This window comes from Mobula birostris, chromosome 30 (assembly GCF_030028105.1).
Source record: "Mobula birostris isolate sMobBir1 chromosome 30, sMobBir1.hap1, whole genome shotgun sequence".
In the NCBI taxonomy this organism is placed as follows: domain Eukaryota; kingdom Metazoa; phylum Chordata; class Chondrichthyes; order Myliobatiformes; family Myliobatidae; genus Mobula; species Mobula birostris.
Genome location: NC_092399.1, coordinates 30,927,411 through 30,950,656, shown reverse-complemented (window position 1 = coordinate 30,950,656; position 23,246 = coordinate 30,927,411). Strand labels below are relative to the sequence as shown.

Sequence of the window (23,246 nt, the reverse complement as noted above, 5' to 3'; positions counted from 1 at the left end):
TAATAAGTCTTGCTTCCGCCACAGGGTCATTAAGCTGACTGTTATTAAAATCGGGAGGATTCTGTTCATCAGCGATTGATGCTCAATTACTCTGTGGTTCAATGCAATTTAACTGTCCTCAAACTGAATTATAGCCCTTCGGTTTTTGTTTAATGCCTCTTTATTTTTAGGGCCTAACTCTGTTAATTTTACCATGGAGCTTCAAGTGATGCATTTGTTGGAAATAACTCAGAAAATGTGTAGCTCAGGAGGTAGATGGTTGGGTTGAGTTGTTCTCTGATCTTGGCGATCCATTTGCAAACATTTTGTGACCATACAAGGGGACATCATCGGTGGCACTGTTCACTTGTGGTGTGTCCTCCAGATGCTTGACTTTTACGTTCTTGTCAATCAGTTGATTGGTTGTTATTACAGAAACTCAGTTGTGACGTAGGGATTGGGGTCTTGTCACTGGTTGCGTGCCAAACTCTGTGGATTGTCTGAAATTTTGCCCACGTTGTCTTATAAATGGGATCGTGGTCTATATGTCTGTTTATAGAATTGTTTGTGGTAAGCCATGTTTCAAGCAATTCTCTTACGTGCTGCGTGTTGGCTTGCGCCATGACATTCGCTGATGCCCGGTTGAATTTGTGCCTCTCATGGTTGGACACTAAGGAGAGTTGGTCGTGCAGCTTTACGGCCAGTTGATGTCCATGGGTGCTTGTGGGTAGTTTTCTCCCAGCTTGGCCAACATAACATCTGCTGGCAGCCCCTGCGTTGGATTTTGTAGATGGCGTTGGTCTTGTCCAATGGGTTGGTTTGTTCTGTAGATCTGCAGAGTACTTTCCTCATTTGTTATCTCCCTGTGATAAATTCAAGCAGGTAGTATGAATAAAACTGAATCAATTTGTGCTAGTTTAGAAGCACCCTATTTTAAGAAGCTACCAATTCTAATATAGCAGGAATTCACTTGCAGATGGATCTGCTGAGCAAGCTTGGGCTTTTCCCTTTGAAGCTAAGGAAGATGAGAGATGACTCCGTAGAGGTGTCCAAGATGATAAGAGGCATAGCTTGAGTGGACAGCCAGAGACATTTTCCCAGGGTGGAAATGCCTAATACACTGGGGCATGATTTCAATGAGTTTGGAGGAGAATGTAATAGAATGTGAGAGGTAGAATTTTTTTTATACACAGAGAGTGGTGGGTGTGCAGAATATGCTGCCAGTGGTTGTGGAAGAAGCAGATACATAGGGATGTTTAAGAGACTCTTAGACAGGAAAATGGAGGGTTACATGGGAGGGAGGGGTTAGATTGATCCCAGAGTAGATTAAAAGGTTGGCACATCATGGGCTGAAGAGCCTGTACTGTGCTGTAATGCTCGATGTTCTATAAGTGATCACTGTAAATTTCAATCACACGGAAATAGCTTCACTAACTCTGCTTTCAATTTAACAACAAAAAGTAATGGGTATTGGTTTATTATCGTCACACATAAGCTTTTGACTGTATCTTGCACTTTTTGTACAGATCAAATGATTACACAGTGCATTGAGGTAGAACAAGGTAAAGCAATAATTAGATTAGATTAGATTCAACTTTATTGTCATTGTGCCCAGTACAGATACAAATCCAATGAAATGCAGTTAGCATCTGACCAGAAGTGCAAAGAATAGTGTTATTTACAAAATAACTGCGAATAAAAAGTAAGTGCTACAGCACACAAATATAAAAGTACTGAGACAGTACAATATGGGTGCAATATTGTTTAGCGCTGTGATGTGAGATTCAGCAGGGTCGCAGCCTCAGGGAAGAAGCTCTTCCTGTGCCTGCTGATGCAGGAGCGGAGGCTCCTGTAGTGCCTACTGGATGGGAGGAGAGTAAAAAGTCCATGGTTAGGGTGAGATGCATCCTTGATAATGCTTTTCACCCTGCCCAGGCAACGTTTATGGTAGATGTTCTCAATGGTGGGCAATTGGGTGCCGATAATCCACTGGGCAGTTTTCACCACATGCTGGAGTGCTTTGCAGTCCGATACAGGACAACTGCCATACTACACTGAGATGCAGTTGGTGAGTATGCTCTCAATGGTACAGCGGTAAAAGTCCATCAGTATCCTGGGACAGAGGTGAGCTTTCTTGATGCTCCGCAGGAAATAAAGGCACTGTTGCACCTTTTTGATCAGGATGGAGGAGTTCAGGGACCAGGTGAGATCCTCGGAAATGTGGACACCAAGGAACTTGAAGCTTGATACACGCTGCACTACAGCTCCGTTGATGTAGATCAACATTGCAGAATAAAGTGTAACAGTTAGAGAGAGAGCGCAGTGCAGGTAAACAAGTGTAAGATCATAACTGGGTAGATTGTGAAGTCAAGACTCCATCTTGCGCAAGACATTCATAAATTAATGTTGAACTATATTGGGTGGGGCAGTGGGGATTAACAGTTACTTCAAGATAAACTTCTGATTTTCATGTTATTACTTTTTGCTGGGAAGAAAATATTAGAGTGGTTTTTGTGTCCAAACGTTCAACTTCTGGTCCTTCCTGCCGTAAATCATACTTGCACAAATGATGCATTTCCATGTCGGATGAGCTCCATGTATTAGTGATCACTTGGAGTGTGGCTGGGAGAAACTGATCCATGCAATTTCAAACTATGCTTCACAGCAGCATGCTGTAGATTGGTGCATTTTTGAGAGCCTTCCTGAGTAGATTGGTTCCTTTCAATTTATTCCAGTCCATCATGCTGACCTCTGCCTCGTCGAGTTTACAGTCCTTGACTCTCGCAATTCTTTTGTTTTCCCCTCCGTTCATGACCTCGCAAGTCCCAATCATTCCCTCTCTTGAACGCCTTCTACAATCATTGTAGTTTGCACGAAGCTCATCTTTATATCTGGAAATTTAAATATTGTTCCCCAAATTTCTAAGCACACGTTCACTGACCTACACCAATCATTGACAACTCTAACCCCAATATGACAATAAGCTTCACGTTGGCCCTTGACTTTGAATCTGCTTATGATCTTTTTCACCCTTTTAGGATGACTTTACAAAACCATTCAAGTGTGTTTTCCCACTCACAAGGAACTTCCACCAGAATAATCTCCCGTTACATTTCAAGAGGCTGTGACAGACTTTTGCAATGTGGAAATAAAGCTCAATTTTATGAAATATTATTGGATTTGTTATTGCAGAAGCTATTTCAGTAAAGTGATATTTAAAAAGCTTAGAGATATCATCTAGATAGAACATAAGTTGAACTTTAGTAAAATGGAAATTTACATTTGAAACATAAAGTCTGCAGATGTTGGAAATCCAAAGCAACACACACAAAGTGATGGAGGAGCTCGTCAGGTCAGGCAACATCTATAGAAGGGAATAGATAGCCGATGCCTCGACCCAAAATATCAACTGTCTGTTCATTCCCAGAGGTGCTCTCTGATCTGCTGAATTCCATCAGTATTTTGTGTGTGTTGATTTGTACCTGAAGTTCTGATCACGGTGAAAGTGACCAAAATTCTGTTGCTGTATTGTCTGAAAACATAACTTGTTCAGTCATGCACTTTGAAGGAAGAATCCACTGTCTTTATCAGGCTGAGCAAAGTGTAATTCACCCCTTTATGCTGTTGATTTCTGATTGGCCTACGGCAAATCAAAGGAAGCAACTCGGTTCTTTCAAGTCAAAAGAAATATTCTCTGCTTAACTAGGGAGAGACACTAAATACTGGATTTAACTGTGTAAATCACATTTTCAATGATTCAAGTTCCATATAATATCAGGGAATCTACACAGTATGCAACCTGAAATTCTTGCGCTTCACAGACATCCACAAAACAGAAGGAAAACCACAAGAATAAATGGTAGAAAAACGTTAGAACCCGAAAGGACCCCTATCCCCATGCACAAGCAGCAGCAAGGCATTAACCCTCCCCCCTTCCCCTCCCCTTATTCCAGCAGAAAGCATCGGATCCCCCGGCCACCACCACCACCCATGCAAGTAAGGCCCCCAAAGAGACGTATGATCTAGAGGTCATTTTTGGGAATGGATTTTAAAGAAAAATATGACATTTATTATTTTACCATTATTTGAATAAATAATTTCATATTCTAAACATGAACTTTTTTTTCCAGAATTTTTATGTACTCTCACAGAAGAATGCCAGTCATTGCAGAGGATGTATCACTGGAAGAGATAGTGCCCATCTCAGATGACTTTGTTATTGAGGAAGGTACTGATCTTGCGCTGTTATAATTCTTTTAAAATGGTGGAGCATGAACACATGCAAATATTTTGGTCATCTTAGAGTAACCTTTCTTTTCTAAAGCGTATCAAATTGGCGAATTCACTTCCTGGGTAATTACACAACGCTACCCTCTGCTTATACTTAACTAGTGGATAAACGCAATTATTTTGCTGTTGCAGGCAGTGAGAATGATGAAACAACATGACATACCAGTTACGTAATACATAAATAGTACCAATTTCATCATTTGATGGGTGATCTTTATAGCTATGTAACCCTTTGAATCTTACAGTTTAAGGTAGTAATAATTCTTTTATAACAAAACAAATACAATACCCTGAAAAGGTACTCAACCTCCCCATCTATTTTCACATTGTACTGTCTCATTTTCTAAGTTTAAAATATATTGATGTAGGATTTTATTGAACTAATCTGCAAAACATTGTGCGTCATGTGAAATCAAAAGAGAAATTGCAAATCCTGTTAATAATTTACTCAAAATTAAAAACTAAAGTTGGAGGGTAGAAGAGTATTCAACCCTTTGTAATTACGACACTAACTTTCTCCAGGTGCAATACTGTATATTACCTTACCAACTCACCCAATTTGTTGATGTAGAAAATTGGAGGGTCAGCTGAGTAGATACCCCATCTTTCTTTAAGGTCCAACAGTATGGTAGATTTTCAGCGGACCGAACCAAAATAAAGATAAAAAAGCATTGAAGAGAAGTCAGGGAAATGATAATAATGAAGCACAAATCTGGAGAAGGGTACAAAACCAACTTAGAGGCACTGAGCATACCTTGGAGCTCAGTGCAGTCCATTGTGAAAAAGTGGAAAAAGCCACACTGCCCAAGTCAGGACACCCCCCCCCCCGAACTCAGTCGCCAGAGAAGAAAGGCACTTGTAAGAGAGGCTACTGTGATATCCGCAGAAGTATTGAGGCCATGATCACCCAGCGTCATAAGGATGAGGATAAGTGATAAGGATGCCCCCGTGTCGGCTAACCCGCAGAGTGTTATACGGCCAGCCGCATCATGGTCGATGCTCAGCTGGAGGGCCGAAGAAGCGCTATAAGGATCAGATGAAGAATGCTTTAAGGAAGTGCAAGATCAGACCTGAGAACCTGGAGGATGTTGCTGCTGACCGTACCACTTGGCGACAACTGTGTAGGGACGGGGTTCATATTCTAGAGATGGGAAGAACAACCAGAAGACAGCAGAAGAGAGCCAGGAGAAATGCAGCCATGGTTGCCACCACTGCCAACACTACCACATATACATGTCCCACCTGCAATAGAGCTTGTGGATCCAGGATAGGACAGTATAGTCATCAAAGATCTCACTGTTAGAGGAGTGGACGTCGTCATCGGATTTTGATGGACAACCGAAGAAGAAGACTGTGGTATCAATAGTAACTCTGAACGGAGAACGGAGATGTTAGTAGCTGCAACTGGAGATGAAGTTCATGGCTCTACAATTTCTAAGGCCTTGCAAAAAAGGATATTTATGGAAGAGTGGCAAGGAAGAACCCTGGCTTTAAAAAAAAAAAAGCACATCCTTCCCCATAAAGACTTTGCAAAGCATCACTTAGAAGATACTGTAAAAATGTGGAAGAAGGTCCTGTGGTCAGATAATGGAACTTTTTGGCCTCAATGCTAGGCGATACTTGTGGTGTCAATCTAATATTACACATCAGCCGTGTAACTGTAAAATATGGTGGAGGCAGCTTCATGCCATGGGGATGCTTTTCAGCGCTAGGGACTGTTAATCTGGTCAGAATTAATGGAAAGATGAATGCTGCTAAATGCAGGGAGATCCTGGATGGAAGCTTGTTAGGCTCCGCCGGAAAGCTTAAACTGGGGAGGAAATTTGTCAGTCAGCAGGACACTGTAGAGCAATCATAGATTGGCTTCAAATGAAGAAAATTGATGCTATTGAGTGCCTCATTCAGAGTCCTGACCGTAACCCGATTGAACATCTCTGGCAAGACCTCAAGATTGCTGTTCACCGCCTCTCCCCAAACTAACTTGGCACAGCTTGAGCAATTGAGCAAGGAAGAATGGGCAAATTGTGCTCCATCATGCTGTGCAAAGCTAATAGCGACTTATCAAAAAAGATTACTGACTGCAGTAGTTGCAAGAGGTGGTTCAACTAAATACTGAGCAAGGGGGGCTGAATACTTTTGAATTGCTGGCATTTAAGTTTTTGAATATTTTTTCTGCTTTTCATGCTTTACAGTTTTCCATTTTTGGCCTCTGCTGTGGAAAAAAGGTGCATGTGATTCGCAAATAACAATTCTCCGTAAAATTGATCAAAATCCCTGGTTATAATACTCATTGATGTGAGCAAAGGGTTGGGGGGGGGGGGGTGGGAGGTGAATACTTTTACACAGCACTGTCAAACCGCCGATGCTGGAAACTGAAACAAAAGCAGAAATGCTAGAAGACCTCCTTCAGTCAATCAAGGTCTGTGGAAAGCGAAACCAGTCACGTCAAAGAGCCTTGCTCGGAACTGGAGGCAATAACAGTCCAGAACTGCTGAAGTCTTTGATATGAAATTTTAACTGAGTTCTCTTTTCACAGATGATTGGCTAAGCTCTAACAGTATTTCTGTCAAATTTACACAGTTTTTTCTGCGGTCTTGCCTTTCCATTATTTTGTTCATTTCATGGTATTCACTTCTATGACTCAAATATAGTTTTAAGGCCAAAGAAATGTCAATGTGGAGCTTCTAGGTTCTCTAATGCTTATTCTAGTTTGAAAAGGGAAGATATAAAATAGGCTTTATTAACTAGTTGTGTGCTTCCAGCTACTTGGAAACATTGAAATATGAACAGGAGAAAGTAATTCGTTCTTTCATTCTTATTTCACCAATCAATGTGATTGCGGTTGATCAGTCAATTCAAAATGCTGTTCGTGCCATCTTTTCATACACGTTGATTCCTTTTTACATCAAGAAATACATTCACTTTCTTATTGAGCAGCATACACAAAATGCTGGAGGATCCCAGCAGGCCAGGCAGCATCTATGGAAAAGAGTCAACGTAGGCCGGACTGGGGAAGGGTTTTGGCCCGTAAGGTCAGCTGTACTCCCTTCCCCCACCAGCATAAAAGCGCCGGCGCCCTCCACCGAGCCCTCAATCGTGCAGCAAGCATCTGCCCTTGAGGGAGCATCCTGTCTCGGATAAGGTCAAAACTGCACACACAGATCTCTGGCCCAACTTGACTAAATTCCACTGGAATATCTCTGCATGCTGATTTAAAGAACTCTGATGATCTAGATCTTTCCACTTCATCCTTCAGTGTGCACCAACCTTGACTGCCAGACAGACAAGCTGTCTTTGTCCAGATTACCCCATTCTGTACTCGGCAAAGATTATGTTTGGAGCTCAAGAACTCAGAGGATAGTGGAAATCTGACATAAAAACTCAAAGCGAAACAGTCAATGTTTTGGATCTCTAACCCTTAGACTGAAGATAAAGTATTTGCCTTTTAATATATATATATATAATATTACATATCTTGCTTTGTCACTTTTTTATGATGTATGTATCCCCATATCCAGGTAACTTTATTCCTCTTCTCAAAGTTTAAAATATGGTTACTTTTCATTCCCTCTTATAATTTTTGAAAAACATACTACTCAATTTTTCTCTCTGTTAAATTTCATTGTTATCAATCTGATTTGCATGCAAATTCAGCTCGAGCATTCTACAATGCTAAGTACAGTTTGTATCAAGGCACAGTTCATGATATCCAAAAATTATAATTTCATTCCAGAATTTCTAAGCACACTCAGTGTACACTTAATAAACAGAAGTGGCTGGGGAGCATGATGTATTTTCTTTGTCTCACACTTTGTATTTTGTCCTGCGGCCACGTCCCACTCAATTCAATGCACAAACTGTTTTTCTTGCAAGCCTTTTAAATCGTACTTTTACAATCAATACATCCACTTCCACTATATTTCCTTTACCCACCCACTCTTAACAGCTAAAGAAAGTTGTTAAGGATGATAAAGCATATCCAAGCCTATAAATATTGCTGTGTAGTGTCATATTTTTCTACACTGTAAGACCAAACCAGCGAAAATAAAAAGATGCTGATAATTAGGACTAATTGCAGAAAGTCTGCAGTTTGTGTTCAGGATTGCCTGTAAGGTTAATGTGCCAAAGCATGTTAGATCTCACATATAGTGCCTGTCATTTGCCGATACCACTTGTGTAATCTCTAAATGCTGTTGTGTTTTCACTGCCAATAACCACGCGAATTGGAAGGACCAATGAAATTATCGGGTGCCTGATTCAAGTTGCTCCACCTTAGTGCAGGCACAGTAGTGTAGTGGTTAGGACAATTGCTTTACAGCACCAGCAACCACCTGCTGCCGTCTGTAAAGAAGTTTGTGTGTTCTCCCCATGACCGCGTGGGTTTCCTCTGGGTGCTCCGGTCTCCTCCCACATTTCTCAGACATACAGTTAGGGTTAGTAAGTCTTGGGCATGCTGTGTTGCTGCTGGACACATGGAGACACTGCAGGCTGTCCCCCAACACAATCCTCGCTGATTTCATTTGACACAAATTTTGATGTACACGTGACAAATAAGGCTAATTAATAATCTTGAGTACTTTTCTGCCCTTCCTTCGAGCTTTGTCCCCTCCCAAACTATCTCACACCCGTCATCCACCCCACAAAAGATCGCAATGGACTTGTAATTCTTGCCTGACCCACCAACGTCACTGTGCTGACCCAAATATTCCATGGTCATCAAATGCACAATCACCGAGTTACCATTTGTGCCATCCTCTGATCACTGAGACGGGTCCTTCCCCATCTATTGCAAACAGCTCCAAATCCTCATCTACCAAGTTCATCCGTTCTCCAACCACTGAAGATTCGCATGGCCACCATCTTGCCTGCAGTACAGCTTCTCCTAATTCTGTCCCTTCTCACTGAACCTCATTCAAACCCTCTTCCTATTAATCACCTTTGACTCTTACCCTTCCAGTACCCCAGATCTTGCAGGAGGGTGGCATTTTGTGAAAGAAAAGCCACTGGTGTCCAAGGCTTGTTCAGTGTAGTGCATGACCCCTTGGGCCTTGGAAGCTGCTAAGATTCAACACCTGAACAGGTTGGGCTGTCACAAGAAAGGTCTGACAGGCAAAAAGGTGGATCTCTCAATAATTATGAAAAACTTCAATAAAGTAGATGCAGGAAATATATTTTAACTTGTAGAAAGATGTAATTAATCTTGGCTAGTCACTATTAAGTACAAAAAGTAACATGAAAAAAAATTTCCGCTCATTGAGAAGCTCAAGTTGCTGTTACATAGAACATAGAATAGTACAGCACAGTACAGGCCCTTCAGCCCACATTGTTGTGCCGACTCTCAAACCCTGCCTCCCATATAAACCCTCAACTTAAGTTCCTCCATAGATAAGATTTTTAAAAAAATTAGGTCTATTTAATCAGAAGCTGGGAAGAAGTAAGGGAAGAGGGATTAGGAAATGATGGAAAATAAAACAAACATCTAAGTGTTATTTCACCACTGCCCTGCTCTGTCAAATTTTAGCAAGACAGCAGTCTTTGTGTTTTGAGGTGGTGCGTACTAATACAATGCCAATGACCTGGGTTCAATTCCACCGCTCTCGGTAAGGAGTTTGTATGTTCTCCCTGTGACCATGTGTGTTCCCTTCTGGTGCTCCCGTTTCCTCTCGCATTCCAAAAAATAGACGTACAGATTAGTAGGCTAATTGGTCACATGGGTGTAATTGGGTGGCACGAGCTCCTTGGACACTATGGTGCTGATCTCTAAATGAAATTCAATGGTTCAGTTCAACATCAGTGAATGTATGCAGTATACAACCTGAAATGCTTCTTAAAAAATTACAGATTTAAAATATCCTTGATTCTGCAATGAAAGGCAATGTACCACTTGCCTTTTTGTTTTCAGTGAAGGTGTACAAGAACACCCATATCTTCCTGTCTGCCTATGTTTTACCTTGCAAAGTAGATAACTTCATATTTAGCCTGTTATATTGCATCTGCCATGTTCTATCCACTCGCTTAATACATCTAAGTCACCCTGAAGCTTCTTTGCAGTCTTTCATGGTTCATAGACTCAGTTTAGTGTCATCAGCAAACTTTGAAACATTCCATTTGGTTCTCTTATCTAAATCATTGTTATGTTATCAATAGCTGACACAGAAGCACTGATCATTGTTGTACCTGGCAAATTATCATCTGCTGCCCCCAGAAATACACATTTATTCCCACTCTGTATGCTGTCTTTTGATCAGGTTTTCATCCCTGCATACCCAAAAAGCAGTTTGTGTTTTATGTGGGACTTTGTAAAAGGCTCTTAGATTTTCCTTTTATCTATTCAATTGTTAGACTAATTGCAAACTTTTAAAAAATCCATTTGGTCTGCTGTAATTTTCCTTCCAGAAATGCATGACGACTTTGTATAATCCCTTTGATATATTTCCAAGTATATTGTTAAGTCATGTTGTTTGAGAGCTTCTGACATTTCACAATCACAAGAGACTCTGCAGATGCCTACCACCTTCTACTGGCTTCTTTCACCTCTCCTTTCCCATCCTGATGAAGGGTCCTGGCCCGAAATGTGGACTGTTTATTTCTCTCCGTAGATGCTGACTGACCTGATTTCCTCCAGCATTCTGTGTTCCTGGCTTCTAGCACTTGCCCCACAGCAAAGGGTGAACTAATCAGTCTGTAGCTTCCTGTGTTCCCCCTCCCTCCATTTTCTGACTGTGGTTACGTTTGCCAACCTCAAATCGGTGGGAACTCTAGGTATGAAAATCTGTGAAATTCTGAAAAATAATAACCAATGCATTCACTCCTTCCATAATAATCTCCTTAAATGGTCCGTAATGCAAATTATAAATCCCCTGCACCTGATTCACTTTTGGTTTCTTTAATTTCTCCAGCACTAATTTCCTTTAGTTCCTCACCTTCATTGGCTTCTTGGTTTTTTGGAAAATTCCTTGTGTTCCTCCTCTTTATTATGAATTTTGTTATGACTCCAAAAGACGTACCCTTGATTTTATTAATCAGTGTCATGGATCATTAAGTGATTTCGATCCGATGGGATCACATGGTCTGTTTCTATGTCCAAAATTGTATGCAATTCAGGAACTAAACTGAGGCAATTTGAATGGTCATGGTACAAGTGTAACATTGCACTGATCCAATCAATTATCCATCCCGATGATTGCAAGTGCTGAATTAAAAAAAATAAGTAACACTAATTAAATATAACACTGCACTGTCTGATGTTATTTTTGCTTTTATCTTTCAGTGATTCAGAGTACACATATTCTCGGTAAGTCTTATTCATTTCTGAACTGCTACAACTACTGTTTCATACATAGCCTCTAACATTGGAAGATATTCCAAAATGGTGCATAGCAACACATCAAGCAAAATGAATGCTGAGCTGAGAAAGGAGGTTGTTGGGAAAGTGTCCAAAAGTTTGGCCAAGGGTGTGCTTTGATGTACGAGAGGAGGAGAAGGAGATTGAGGTGTTTAAGGAGGGAATTCCAGAGTATGGCCCTTGCTCGAGCTGTAAAATCTGTAGTGGTTGAGGGGAGGAGGAAATGCACAAAATCCTCAACTCAGTGAAGATTCAGGATTGTTTAATGGTACACAAGTGTAAAGAAGAATGAAATAATGGTAAGTCTGGATCAGCACAAAAAAAACAAATGAGATAATGAGCACAATAATAATAAAGCAAATTTATAAATGCATGTGATAGCTTATTGATTGTATGTACATAAAGTGACACACAGTTTTGAATAATAACTTGCTGGTTGGAAGATGTTACACTGATGAGGTGGGGCAAGGGTATGAGGAAGTTTCAAATCAAGAATAAGAATTTTAAATTGGAGTCTAGTATCTAGTGTAGATGGTGGCAGACAGCAGTGAAAGTGCTGGTTGGATGTACTGAAATCCTTGGCAGTTGTATATTCTGTTACTTATTGGGAGCTGCACGGTTCTGGGTCTTGTCAACATGGTTGAGCAGCTACCAATAGGTAGAAGTTGAATGCCGCATAGTTCAGACCAGAAAACCCCACTAGGCGGACCGCGAGAACCAAATGTCTGGACCGCGCCGACCCATTGGCACTTGCGTGAACGTACCTGTCATAACATGTAAATAAGGTGCACGCTGCTCTAATTTATTTTAACCTCATCCCACACCGTATACTTGACCTACGCTCCCGTAGAGCGCGCGATCTACAGTCCTCGACTAGACAGCGGCACGTATCAGCTACCCGACTGTCATCTAAGCTAATTGTTACCAGCAGTAAGTCATGGACCCTAAATCAAGAACAACGTGGCCTGCATGAAAAAGTGCAAAGATGACCAGGAAAACCATCAGTTCAAATCTGACTGGACTGATCAATTTTGTTTTATTTTACCGGACCATGCCAATGCTAAACCGACATGCTTAATGTCCATGCAGTCCGTAGCTGTCTGCAAATCAGAAAATCTAAAGCTGCATTTCAACACTCTGCATGCTGCCAGTTTTCATGCCAACTACCCTGCAAAATCAGATCAATGCAAACAAAAAATTGCAAATGTGATAACATCATATAAGCACTCCGTTTCTACTATCTGTAAGTCAACATCTGCACAAGAGAGTGCAACAGCTGCATCATAGCATGTGTCATGGAATATTGCCAAAGGTAAGAAGCCATTCGCTGCTGCTGAATTGATTAAAACATGTGCGATTGATATGGTTGCCGAAGTTTTAAGTCATGATGAGAAAACCAAGAAAACGGTTGTGAAGCTATTAAAGACCATTGCCGGCTAACACGGCAACAAGAAGAGTGGAAGTTTCAGCAGAGGAGTGCTTTTCCAATCTACTCACCGATTTGGAGAAAGCAGAAGCCATATCACTAGTCATAGAGTCGTCCTGTGACCGAACTGATACGGAAGAGCTATCTGTGTTCGCAAGATTTTTTGATGGGAAGACCTTTCGGGAAGAGCTATTTTGTTTGCTTCCTCTGCCAGGGAGCACAGCTGGGGAAATAATCTTTGACAAATTAACACAGCTCTTTGAGAAGAGTGGGCTTGGATGTGAGCAAAATTGTGTCCGTTGTCACCGATGGGGCTCCGTCGATGGTGGGACAACACAAGGGCTTGGTAAGCAGGTTTGCTGCTGTTAACCCAGCACTCTTGGCATTTCATTGCATTATTCATAAATCAGTGTTGTGCCCGAAACTATGGGGAAATGAAAGGGGCGATGGATACTGTGACGAGACTGGTAAGTTTCTTATCGTGAGAGTACGAGTCTGCAACATCGCCTTTTCGGAGCATTGCTGGAGGAAATGTCAGCGGAACACAGAGATCTTTTGCTGCATAATGATGTTCCCTGGCTGAGCAAAGGCCGTGTGTTGGAAAGGATGTGCGACCTGCGCGATGAGCTTGTGTCATTTTTATCCAGCCGGCAGAGCCAAAAAGCCCAAGGATTTAAGAGGTTTTTAAAAGCCAGCAAGGTGATGGCACCTGTTCTTTTTTTGTGTGACATCATGTCTCATCTAAATCAACTTAATCTGCAATTACAAGGCAGCAACCACGCTGTTGAGGACATGTACGAGGCGATTGAAGCTTTCGGGTCAAAGCTGAACCTTTTGGAGAGAGACATTCACGGGAGAAAGTTGCACTTTCCACGTCTGCGGGAGCATTGCGGGAAGAGCGAAATGCAGGAGGGTCCAGTGATGAAGGATATCGTGAGGAGCCCGGCAGAAAACTTAAGGGAATGATTTGAAAGCTCCCCTAAACTCTCAGGTGGCACCCTCCTCTTCCTGAGACAGCCCTTCTCCGTTTCGGCTGATGGCCAGTGGACTGCAGAGGCCAAAAGGCTGGAGCCTTCCATAGATGAGGCAACTCTTCAGATGGAGGTCTTGGAAATGGGAACATCTGATTTGCTCAAAGCACAACATAAGGACGTTGGGGTGAGTGACTATTGGATCAACGTGGTTCCCCAAGCTCAATTCAAAAACACTAGAGCTATTGCAATGCTCCTACTCACACTGTTCGCCTCCACGTACATTTGTGAGTCATCATTTTCTTCATTGAACTCTATCAAGAACCAGGACAGAAACAGACTCTGCAATGCACATCTTGGCCAGTGCCTCAGGATTGCCACAACAGAATACAGGCCCAACATCAGAAGCATTGCCTCAACCTGTTGCTGTCACTTCTCTCACTGATTGGTGAGTGAATCAATTTATTTTTGTCCATTTGTCAATCTTATTGTGGTATAATAGTATTACAACAACAATAATACTGATAATTTCAGTCATAGCTACACTTCATACTTCAAATGCTACATAGCTTAATTAAAAAGAACAAATAGATTAAAGGAGAACAGAAACAGTGGAAAGGGCAGTACTACTAAAATTCTTTGTGTGGAAGAGAAGTGGTGAAGACTACCATGTTTACTGTGTGTGTGTGTGTGTGTGTGTGTGTGTGTGTGTGTGTGTGTATGTATGTGTATGTATGTATTTTAAGTCCCAGATGAGTTCTCAATGTGACAGCTGACAGTTGTGATAGCTATAGTCATAATTAGATGGTTGGTTCTGGACTTATTTTGTTTCAAGAGTGCATTTTTTTTTCTTGTATGACCCACAACACAGGCTTTGAGAATCCTGGGCCTAAATTATTATTATTACTACTACTAATACTACTACTACTACTACTACGACCACCACCACTACCACCCCCCACCCCCAGAAAACAACTTACTGCTGCAATGGAAAAAAAACCCTGGCCATCTTGGCCTCTGGCTTGGCATGTTTGACATAATATGGCCCTTGTGGAAAACTAATTGGGGAACCCTGGTTTAGACTATAAGACCATAAGATATAGGAGCAGAATTAGGCCATTTGGCCCATCAAGCCTGCTCCGCTGTTTTATCATGGCTGATCTGTTTTCCCTCTCAGCTCCAATCTCCTGCCTTCTCCCCGTATCCCTTCAAGCCCTGACTAATCAAGAATCTATCAAAGTCTGTCTTAAATATACCCAATGACTTGGCCTCCACAGCTACCTGTGGCAGCGGTTCCACAGATTGATCACCAGCCTCTGGCTAAAGAAATTCCTCCTTATTTTCATTCTAAATGGGCACCCCTCTATTTTGAGGCTGTGACCTCTGGCCTTAGAACCCTTCCCCCCCCCCACCCGCCCACTATAGGAAACATCCTCTCCCACATTCACTCTATTGAGGGCTTTCAACATTCAATCAGTTTCTCTTTAAAATTCCAACAGGAAATTGCCTTGGCCACAAATGCTAACTCTTATGAAACTCTGAGGAAACAAAACCGAGTAAGCAGCCTGGCCACTTACACCACTTTGCTTATTAGTGGGGAAACAGCTGAGCTACAACAACGATCAAAGGAGAAGTATTGGGAGCGTGGCAGAAAAGATGTGTGGGGGGTGGGGGAGGTTATTTATGGTATTTCTGAATTTCAAATTGCTGCAGAGTTGCTCCCTCGAGTTGTGGTTAAAAATTGACCAATCTCTCTCAAGGCAGAATATTTTCCAGCTCATCTTAATAGTTTATACTTTATTTTCGCCAAACAATTTATACTGGAACGTACAATCTTCACAGCGATATTTGATTCTGTGCTTCCCGCTCTCTGGATTACAAATATTAAATATTAAAAATAGTAAAAATTAGTAAATATTAAACATTTAAATTATAAATCATAAATAGAAAATAGAAAAATGGAAAGTAAGGTAGTGCAAAAAAACCGAGAGACAGGTCCGGATATTTGGAGGGTACGGCCCAGATCCAGGTCAGGATCTGTTCAGCAGTCTTATCACAGTTGGAAAGAAGTTGTTCCCAAATCTGGCTGTACGAGTCCCGGAGGGAAAAGGGACAAAAAGTGTGTTGACTGGGTGGGTCGTGTCCTTGATTATCCTGGCAGCACTGCTCCAAGTTTAATCAAGTTTAAAGTTGGTGTGTCAGAATGGGAATGGGAATGGGATGTGGAATTAAAATGTGTGGCCACTGGGAGATCCTGCTTTCTCTGGCGGACAGAGCGTAGGTGTTCAGTAAAGCGGTCTCCCAGTCTGCGTCGGGTCTCACCCATATATAGAAGGCCACATCAGGAGCACTGGACGCAGTATATCACCCCAGCTGACTCACAGGTGAAGTGTCACCTCACCTGGAAGGACTGTCTGGGGCCCTGAATGGTGGTAAGGGAGGAAGTGTAAGGGCATGTGTAGCACTTCTTCCGCTTACAAGGATAAGTGCCAGAAGGGAGATGCTGAGCTCGTTGACTTTATTAACTTTGCCTCCAACTTTCACCCTGCCCTCAAGTTTACCTGGTCCATTTCTGACATCTCCCTCCCCTTTCTAGATCTTTCTGTCTCTATCTCTGGAGACAGCTTATCTACTGATGTCTACTATAAGCCTACTGACTCTCACAGCTATCTGGACTATTCCTCTTCTCACCCTGTCTCTTGCAAAAATGCCATCCCCTTCTCGCAATTCCTCCGTCTCCACCGCATCTGCTCTCAGGATGAGGCTTTTCATTCCAGGATGAGGGAGATGTCCTCCTTTTTTTAAAGAAATGGGCTTCCCTTCCTCCACCATCAACTCTGCTCTCAAACACATCTTGCCCATTTCACGCACATCTGCTGTCGCTCCATCCTCCCGCCACCCCACTAGGAATAGTGTTCCCCTGGTCCTCACCTACCACCCCACCAGCCTCCAGGTCCAACATATTCTTCTCCGTAACTTCCGCCACCTCCAACGGGATCCCACCACTAAGCACATCTTTTCCTCCCCCCCCATCTCTGCTTTCCACAGGGATCGCTCCCTACGCGACTTCCTTGTCCATTCATCCCCCCCATCCCTCCCCACTGATCTCCCTCCTGGTACTTATCCGTGTAGGCGGAAGAAGTGCTACACATGCCCTTACACTTCCTCCCTTACCACCAGTCAGGGCCTCAGACAGTCCTTCCAGGTGAGGCGACTCTTCACCTGTGAGTCGGCTGGGGTGATATACTGCGTCCAGTGCTCCTGATGTGGCCTTCTATATATGGGCGAGACCCGACGCAGATTGGGAGACTGCTTTGCTGAACACCTACGCCCTGTCCGCCAGAGAAAGCAGGATCTCCCAGTGGCCACACATTTTAATTCCACATCCCATTCCCATTCTGATATGTCTATCCACAGCCTCCTCTACTGTAAAGATGAAGCCACACTCAGGTTGGAGGAACAACACCTTATATTCCGTCTGGGTAGCCTCCAACCTGATGGCATGAACATCGACTTCTCAAACTTCCGCTAATGCTCCCCTCCCCCTCGTACCCCATCCGTTATTTATATACACACATTCTTTCTCTCACTCTCCTTTTTCTCTCTCTGTCCCTCTGACTATACCCCTTGCCCATCCTCTGGGCTTTCTCCCCCCCTCCCCCTTTTCCTTCTCCGTGGGCCTCCTGTCCCATGATCCTCTCATATCCCTTTTGCCAATCAACTGTCTAGCTCTTGGCTCTATCCCTCCCCCTCCTGTCTTCTCCTATCATTTTGGATCTCCCCCTCCCCCTCCCCCTCCCACTTTCAAATCTCTTACTAGCTCTTCCTTCAGTTAGTCCTGACGAAGGGTCTCGGCCTGAAGCGTCGACTGTACCTTTTCCTAGAGATGCTGCCTGGCCTGCTGCGTTCACCAGTAACTTTGATGTGTGTTGCTTAATCGAGTTTAAGCAGTTTTTGAGCCAGCAAAAGGATTATACGCAAGTTCCATAGAAAAGGTTGTGTCTTGACAGCATAATTTAGTTATTTATTTAGAGATATGGCACAAAGTAGGCCCTTCTAGACCCAACAAGCCACACTGCCCAGCAATCCACCTATTTTACCCTACGCCTAACCACAAGACAATTTACAATGTCCAGTTTATGTCCTTGGACTCTGGAGTACCCAGTGAAAAGCTATACAGTCACACGGGGTGGGGGGGGGGAGACGTACAAACTCCTTACAGACGTGCTCTGGGTTCTGAAACGCCACGAGCTGTAATAACATCGTTCTAGCCGCCATGATACCGAGGCCCTGAGCACTTTGAAAAGCTTGATTATGTGCTCGGGGGTAATGAGATGGTTTGAGGAAGAACAATATTAAAAAGATTTTGTGAGGAGACTGTTCCTTGAGAATATTGAATTTAAACAGTTTGCATCAGACTAATACTGATGGATGAATGGATAGTTAGATCACCAAGTCATTTTAAGGGAGTCATGGACGTTTAGAAGATACGCAGGGAGAAGCAGTTGATGTGCTGGCTTCATTCAATCATTTCCTGCTACAGGGCTTCCTATTTTCATCTTTGAAGTTTCACGTGACCCCTTGAAGTTTCACGTGACCCCACGGGCAACCAAACAAAACTACAATCAATTGACGTTCGTGGCCAAGTGGTTAAGGTGTTGGACCAGTGATCTGAAAGTCGCGAGTTCGAGCCTCAGCTGAGGCAGCGCGTTGTGTCCTTGAGCAAGGCACTTAACCACACATTGCTCCTGCACGTTGATAGCCCAGTGGTGGCGGGTGATGCAGTATAGACAAGACAAGACAAGATGTTGGTAGCAATAGATTTAGCAGGACTGAAGGTTTTTTTTGTAGAAAGGTGGGGATGTATAAGCTTTATATAAGCTAAAGTCCCCACCAGGTGGCAAGAGCAGGCCATTACTAATACCACCAACACGAGCAGACTCAGGCCAAATTAGTGACATTTTCTTTCCTGTGCCTTAATTAATATTGGATATTGATGCAGCAGAACTGGGGATCCAGTATTGGGGTGGGGGGGAGGATCCAATTCATCCTCACTGAATAATTTAATACCACATCTCACCATTTAGATCATAAGATATAGGAACAAAATTAGGCCATTTGGCCCTTTGTCATGACCAATTCTGTTATTTCGTCATGGCTGATCCAACTTCCCTCTTAACTCCAATCTTCTGCCTCCCCCTCCCCCTCCTAGAATTCCTCCTTGCCCCGACCAATCAAGAACCTGTCCATCTCTGCCTTAAATATACATAAAGACTTGGCCTCCACAGCCACCTGTGGCAAAGAATTCCACAGATTCACCACTCTTTGGCGAAGGAAATTCCTCCTCACCTCCGTGTTAAAAGAACACCCCTCTATTCTGAGGCTGTGTCCTCTGGTGTTAGACTCTCCCACCATAGGAAAAATCCTCTCCACATCTACTCTATCAAGGCCTTTCACCATTCGATAGGTTTCAATGAGGTCACCCCTCATTCTTCTGAATTCCAATGAATATAGGCCCAGAGCCATCAAACGCTCTTCGTGTGACAAGCCATTCAATCGTGGAATAATTTTCGTGAACCACTGGTGTACAGAAGTCAATGTGGACACTACCCATCCAGCAAACTCTGCTTTCCTGAAACTCCCTTCTGGAAAGTGCCATAAGGCTATTAAAACAAAAATCACATCATCTTTGAAGTTTCTTTCCCCAGGCAGTTAATCTGATTGTCCATTCTAATTAGCCCATGCTATTTCCCCATCCATTTAAACCCCACCCCCCGGTGCACTTTCAACTACATTATAATGCTGTTTACATTCTAAATGCATGCTCATATATATGCATATTTTATTACATATCTATACTCAGACCTCTAACTTTTTATTTTATGTAATCCTGGATTCTTTATAATTATTGAATTTTGTTTTTTTTTTGTTGCATGTCATGGTCTGGCCAACACACCACTGCAAATTCCTAGTGCATGTCAATGTTTATGGAAAATAAAGTTGACCCTTAATCCTTGTTGAAGGCTATTTATCTCAGTCCCAGGGCATTGCTGCTGGAGTTCCTCAAGACATTGTCACAGCCATCCCTTTGCTTCATTAATGGTCTTCTTCTGTTGAAGAATCCCAAAGGGAGGTGTTTACTAATTGCAGAGCTCAGTTCCACTTAGAATTTCTTAACTGCGATACTGACCTAGCTTTCTAGGAACTGTATGAGACTATCAGCACCCTGGAGACTTCACACCCGGAGGCTGCCTTCATTGTCGCCAGTAACTTTAATAGAGCATCGCTGTCTAAAGTCTGTCTGAAGTTTTGTCGACACACCCAGGTGAGCACACTTGACCGCTACTCTCCACTTCCGCAATACTTCCAAGGCACTTCTCGGCCCGCCGTTTGGAAAGTCAGATCACTCCTCCATCTTGCTGCCGCAGTACAGGCAGAAGCTGAAACAAGAGGCGCCCATAGATAAAACTGTCCACTGTTGGTCTGACCAGTCGGCCTCCATGCTACAGGACTGCTTTGATGACGTCCACTGGAATGTCTTCCATGATGAGGATGTCTCCGAGTTCACGGAAGGGGTCAGGAGTTTCATTCACAAGTGCATCGAGGATGTTGTCCCCCTGAAATCGGTCAGGGTCTTCCCAAACCAGAAACCCTGTATCTGTGTGAGCTGCACTAACTGTGCAACACAGAGCTTACATTGCTGGTGACCAACAGGAACTCAAGAAATGCAGCTACGATCTGCGCAATATCATCAAGTCAGTGAAACGACAAAGCAGGGACATGATCCAGACACAGCTCTCCTCCAACAACACACGCAGCTTATGGCAAGGTCTGCAGACTTCAAAGCTAAATGCACCGGTGTTTCCAAAGTCACTGCCTCTATCCCAAATGAGCTAAATCTTTTTTATGCTGGGTTCGATCTTGATAACACAAGTAGAGCCGCTGGTGAGACCTACACCTTGGTTATCTCTGAGGCTGAAGTACGCAAGTGTTTCGAACAAGTGGACAGCACAAGGCTGCAGGACCGGACTGCATGTCAGGGCAGGTACTCGGAGTGTGCGCGGCATAACTGGCAGGTGTGTTTACAGACACTTTTGCTCTCTCCCTCTCCCAGTGTAGAGTGCCCTCTTGCTTCAAAACAGCCACCATTGTTCCTGTGCCTAAAAAAGACCAAGGTAACATGCCTGAATGACTGGCGTCCTATTGAACTTAGCTCAATAATAAGCAAATGCTTTCAGAGGCTGGTCGAGGACTACATCTGCAGCATGCTACCACCCACACAGTTCACCGACCAATACAACCGATCAACAGCCACAGCTCTATACACCATCTTTGCATACCTGGAGAAGAAAGATGCTTATGTGAGAATGCTGTTCTTGGACTACAGTTCAGTATTCAACACCATAATTCCCTCCAGGCTCAACAAGAAGCTTAGAGACCTCTGCCTTCACCCTGCCTTGTGCAGCTGGATCCTGGACTTCCTGTCAGATCACTGGCAGGTGGTAAGAGTGGGCTCCCTCAGCTCTGCCACTCTGACCCTCAGCACAGGTGTCCCTCAGGACTGTATCCTAAGCACCCTCCTTTACTCTCTGTATACCCATGACAGTGATGCCACCCAGATGGTTGAGGAAGTTTGGTATGGGCCCTCAAATCCGAAGAACTTTCTGCAGGGGCACAATTGACAGCATCCTGACTGGCTGCATCACTGCCTGGTATGGGAACTGTACTTCCCTCAATCACAGGACTCTGCAGAGAGTGGTGCGGACAGCCCAGCGCATCTGTAGATGTGAACTTCCCACTATTCAGGACATTCACAAAGACGGGTGTGTAAAAAGGGCCCGAAGGATCATTGGAGACCCGAATCATCCCAACCACAAACTGTTCCAGCTGCTACCATCTGGGAAACGGTACTACAGCATAAAAGCCAGGACCAACAGGCTACGGGACGCCTTCTTCCATCAGGCCATCAGACTGATTCATTCATGCTAATACAATTGTATTTCTATGTTATATTGACTGTCCTGTTGTACATACTATTTATTACAAATTACTATATTGCACATTTAGGCGGAGACATAACGTAACGATTTTTACTTCTCACATATAAGAAGGATGTACAGTTAAAGTCAGAAGTTTCCATGCACCTTAGCCAAATACATTTAAACTCAGTTTTTCACAATTCCTGACATTTAATCTTAGAAAACATTCCCTGTTTTAGGTCAGTTAGCTTCACTACTTTATTTTAAGAATGTGAAATGTCAGAATGATAGTGGAGGGAATGATTTATTTCAGCTTTTATTTCTTTCATCACTTTCCCAGTGGGTCAGAAGTTTACATACACTTTGTTAGTATTTGGTAGCATTTCCTTTAAATTGTTTAACTTGGGTCAAACGTTTTGGGTAGCCTTCCACAAGCTTCTCACAGTAAGTTGCTGGAATTTTGTTCCATTCCTCCAAACAGACCTGGTGTAACTGAGTCAGGTTTGCAGGCCTCCTTGCTGGCACATGCTTTTTCAGTTCTGCCCACAAATTTTCTATTAGATTGAGGTCAGAAAATGATGTCAAGTCTGGTTCATCCTTGGGAGCAATTTCCAAACGCCTGAAGGTACCACGTTCGTTTGTACAAACAATAGTACGCAAGTATAAACACCATGGGACCACGCAGCCGTCATACTGCTCAGGAAGGAGACGCATTCTGTCTCCCTGAGATGAAAGTACTTTGGCACGAAAAGTGCAAATCAATCCCAGAACAACAGCAAAGGACCTTGTGAAGATGCTGGAGGAAACAGGTAGACAAGTATCTATATCCACAGTAGAACAAGTCCTATATCGACATAACCTGAAAGGCTGCTCAGCAAGGAAGAAGCCACTGCTCCAAAACCACCATAAAGAAGCCAGACTACAGTTGCAAGTGCACATGGGGACAAAGATCTTACTTTTTAGAGAAATGACCTCCGGTCTGGTGAAACAAAAATTGAGCTGTTTGGCCATAATGACCATCGTTATGTCTGGAGGGAAAAGGGTGAGGCTTGCAAGCCGAAGAACACCATCCCAACCGTGAAGCATGGGGGTGGCAGCATCATGTTGTGGGGGTGCTTTGCTACAGGAGGGACTGGTGCACTTCACAAAATAGATGGCATCATGAGGAAGGAAAATTATGTGGCTGTATTGAAGCAAATTCTCAAGACATCAGTCAGGAAGTTAAAGCTCGGTCGCAAATGGGTCTTCCAAATGGA

The 23,246-nt window shown here is 43.2% G+C and overlaps 1 protein-coding gene across 1 annotated transcript in view; it reads left to right on the top strand.

Moving 5' to 3' along the window:
- The window catches only part of inpp5b (inositol polyphosphate-5-phosphatase B), a 189,972-nt gene that overhangs the window by 2,947 nt on the left and 163,779 nt on the right, over positions 1-23,246 (top strand). Inside the window, exons 3-4 of the mRNA XM_072247158.1 lie at positions 4,110-4,207; positions 11,540-11,563. Coding sequence (XP_072103259.1) covers positions 4,110-4,207; positions 11,540-11,563 — 122 coding nt within the window. The remainder of the gene's footprint in view (positions 1-4,109; positions 4,208-11,539; positions 11,564-23,246) is intronic.